This window comes from Quercus robur, chromosome 8, assembly GCF_932294415.1.
Source record: "Quercus robur chromosome 8, dhQueRobu3.1, whole genome shotgun sequence".
NCBI lineage: Eukaryota > Viridiplantae > Streptophyta > Magnoliopsida > Fagales > Fagaceae > Quercus > Quercus robur.
The window spans coordinates 18,077,849-18,080,988 of record NC_065541.1 but is presented as its reverse complement, the minus strand read 5'-3'; the positions used below and the strand labels follow the sequence as shown (position 1 = coordinate 18,080,988).

Below are 3,140 nucleotides of genomic sequence, written 5' to 3'. Positions count from 1 at the left end.
TGTTGAATTTTCTAAAGTCTACTAACATTCAATAGGTGCTATCCTTCAAGAAAGCAAATGCGATACCCTTGTCCTTTCTTTCTTTTTTGCTAAACAATGATGACGGACAAGGTGGCTATTTTCATAAAATAATTATCTGCTTCTTGCCATTGTGAAACTCATCCAGAACTCTACAGAAAACCCCCTTTACATTTTTCGATTGCAATTTATTTTCACCGGTAGAAATCAAAGAAAGATTTTATCACGTTTCTTTTATCAGGTACATTAAAATGGCTAAACAAAAATCATTTGAATCTCTATCAGTTCAGCTTTATCCAGTTCAAATCCGACCAAATTCAATTCATTCTATAACCCAAATATACCCATAAAAAACGAAGATAAAAACAAAGAGGAACATGTCACAAATATACAGGTATTAGCAATTCTCGGCAAAAATGACTATAAAAGTTGAATACTTAAAAGCTCCGACTGCTGTCCTAAATCGACCATTAGTGAAATGAAATTGGTTGGGATAAGTATAACAGACAAAAATTTGGGATGAAGCAATTTATATTGATTCAAAACTTGGCCATATATTTACAAGAAGTGTAGGGGGGATCAGTTAGGACCCCAACAACTCAAATACATGACTTTTCTCAAAGACTCTTCACTCTGCTTTAGCTTCTCGTTGTTCACTTTACTAGATATAGCCGAGGAAGACTGAGCTGAGAGTTTCTTGGCTTGATAGTATGATCTGATATTGTTCTTCGCATGCTGGTGAAGTGACCTTAGAGGATAGTTCCATCTACAAACACCTTGGTCTTTCAAGGCCTCAACTGCACCAATACTAGCTGCCACCATCCAAGAAGCTTTACTTGCTGCACTCATACTGCTTTCTTGCTCTAAATTGGATCTAAAATAAATGGGAATTTGGAAGTTCGGAAGATGTAAAATAGATTTTGGGTTTCGAATTTTGATGGTGCCCAATGTAAGGAAATGGATCTTATATAATGTGTGAAGATAGTGGCAGGTGAGAAGGTTTTGGGAGCAAAACTATAGGCAGTTTTGCCAGCAGTTTGGGGGAAAACCCTGGTATTTGGACTCCAAAACCATTTGCTTAGCTCATTCGGCCACTCAGAACAGACAAAAACAATAATGGAGCCAATTCGGACACTAGTGGGTATGACAAATGGATAAAGAAATGATAGGTGGGGTTGCTATTATTCGTTTTATCATGAAGCAGACTTTTGAAGGGGCCTGCTTTCAAGTTAAAAGTTTTAACCCGCCGATTCGATAAATTTCGATGTAATCAAATCCTACCGACACTCGGGTTAATTTTTCAAGGGTTGATGAATTGAATTGATAGTAAATCTTTGACGAAAAGCACCTTTTAATTCTTACATTTTCAGGCGATTCTCATTTTAGTTCTTACATTTTATTTTTATCGCGTTTAGTTCCTATCCTGAAAAATACTTCCCGTTTTGGTCCCTACCGTTACATCATAAACGGAAAAAGCTGACGTGACAAACGACAAGAATAAATAATATTAAATTAATATCCATGTGGCCTAAATTAATAATAAAAAATATTTTTTTGGCATTAAAAAATGTCACATCAGCATCTAAATTAAAAAAAAATTAATTTATTAATTTTAACTAAATAAAAAAATTAAAAACAGAATTAAAAACTAAAAATTATATGAATTGAGATCTAAGTATGTCTTGAACAAGAACAACAAGAACATAAATCCAAAATAAAAAATAAAAATAAAAAACCCAAATCCAACCTTCGGCTCTCAATTCATTCAAGTTCTCTGCTTGATGGCGCAGGCAGCGCGTGACGAAGACGCGCCTCCGCCTCCTCCTCGCAACCATTCGCCTGACGACGATTTCCTCAAGATTGAGCTTGATGGATGGTATAACGATGAAGAGGATGAAGATTCAAACAACACCAAGTTTCGAATCTAGGACGTTATGCCTCGGGCACGGAGTGGACGTAACCGGATCTTGGATTGGGCCGAGATTCTCATGGGCCTGGAGGACACCTCCATCGAATTCCGCCTCGAAGTCCCTGAATCAGACCGGTACGTTGGCAATCTTGAAGATTCCGTCAACGCCGAGGGCTACGAGGCGTTACTACAAGCCTTAGCGGAGAGACCCAGATCTTGGATCTGGTTTTTTTTTTTTTTTTTTTTTTTTTTTTTTTTTTTTTTTTTTTTTTTTCTTCTGGGTTTGTGTTCTTGTTGTTTTTGTTCAAGACACACTTAGATCTCAATTCATATGATTTTTAGTTTTTAATTCTGTTTTTAATTTTTTTTTTATTTAGTAAATTAATTTTTTTTTAATTTAGATGCTGACGTGGCATTTTTTAATGCCAAAAAACTTTTTTTTATTATTAATTTAGGCCACGTGGACATTAATTTAGTATTATTTATTCCTACCGTTTGCCACATCAACTTTTTTCATTTCTGATGTAACGATAGGGATCAAAATAGGAAGCGTTTTTCAGGATAGGGACTCAAAATGATAAAAATAAAATGTAGAAACTAAAATGGGAATTGCCTGAAAATGTAGGGACTAAAAGGTGCTTTTCGGCTCAAGTTTAGGTTGGCGAGATTTTTAACCCAAGTGATGGACCCAATCCATTCTATTAATATTTTAAAAATTATATGCTCTTTAAATTTGTTCATTAAAGTTATTCCCTTCTGTTTTATTAGGCAGAAGAATTTTTTTTTTTTTTTAGAGAGTTTCAACCTATAGCATCTGCTCCTGATAATAGCTCTTTATTATCAGACCAAGACACCAATTAGTTTTTGGTGTAGGCAGGGATTGAACCTCATATCATTTATACAACCATCAAAAACTTTACCAGCTGAGATAACTAGAACCCAGAGGCATAAGAAAATTGTCACAACTAAAAATGACACAACTTAACCCAATCACTTCATGTTATGTAGGGTTGGGGATTTAAAAACTCAAAGGGTTTAGATTAGGTTGCACACCAAAAATGTAGGAGAGGCTCATGAGACCACCCTTTGACTAAACCCATATTTTGATTTTTGTAAGTAATAAAGGGAGGTCTTGGAATGTATAGATGCATTGCTTGTAAAAAAACAAATTGATTCCATCACTGTAATTGAAAATCTATAATCCTAATTAAAA

At 34.9% G+C, this 3,140-nt stretch overlaps 1 protein-coding gene across 1 annotated transcript; it reads right to left on the bottom strand.

The window, feature by feature from the left end:
• Nucleotides 1–531: 531 nt before the first annotated feature.
• Nucleotides 532–1,095, bottom strand: LOC126694865 (uncharacterized). The gene has a single exon (XM_050391383.1). It carries the CDS (start codon nucleotides 865–867, stop codon nucleotides 598–600), a length of 270 nt encoding a protein of 89 aa, XP_050247340.1. The 5' UTR covers nucleotides 868–1,095; the 3' UTR covers nucleotides 532–597.
• Between the last annotated feature and the right edge of the window lie 2,045 nt (nucleotides 1,096–3,140).

Bases quoted from the DNA above. Each gene is read 5' to 3' on its own strand.
- LOC126694865 (XM_050391383.1), bottom strand. From the start codon at position 867: ATGAGTGCAGCAAGTAAAGCTTCTTGGATGGTGGCAGCTAGTATTGGT.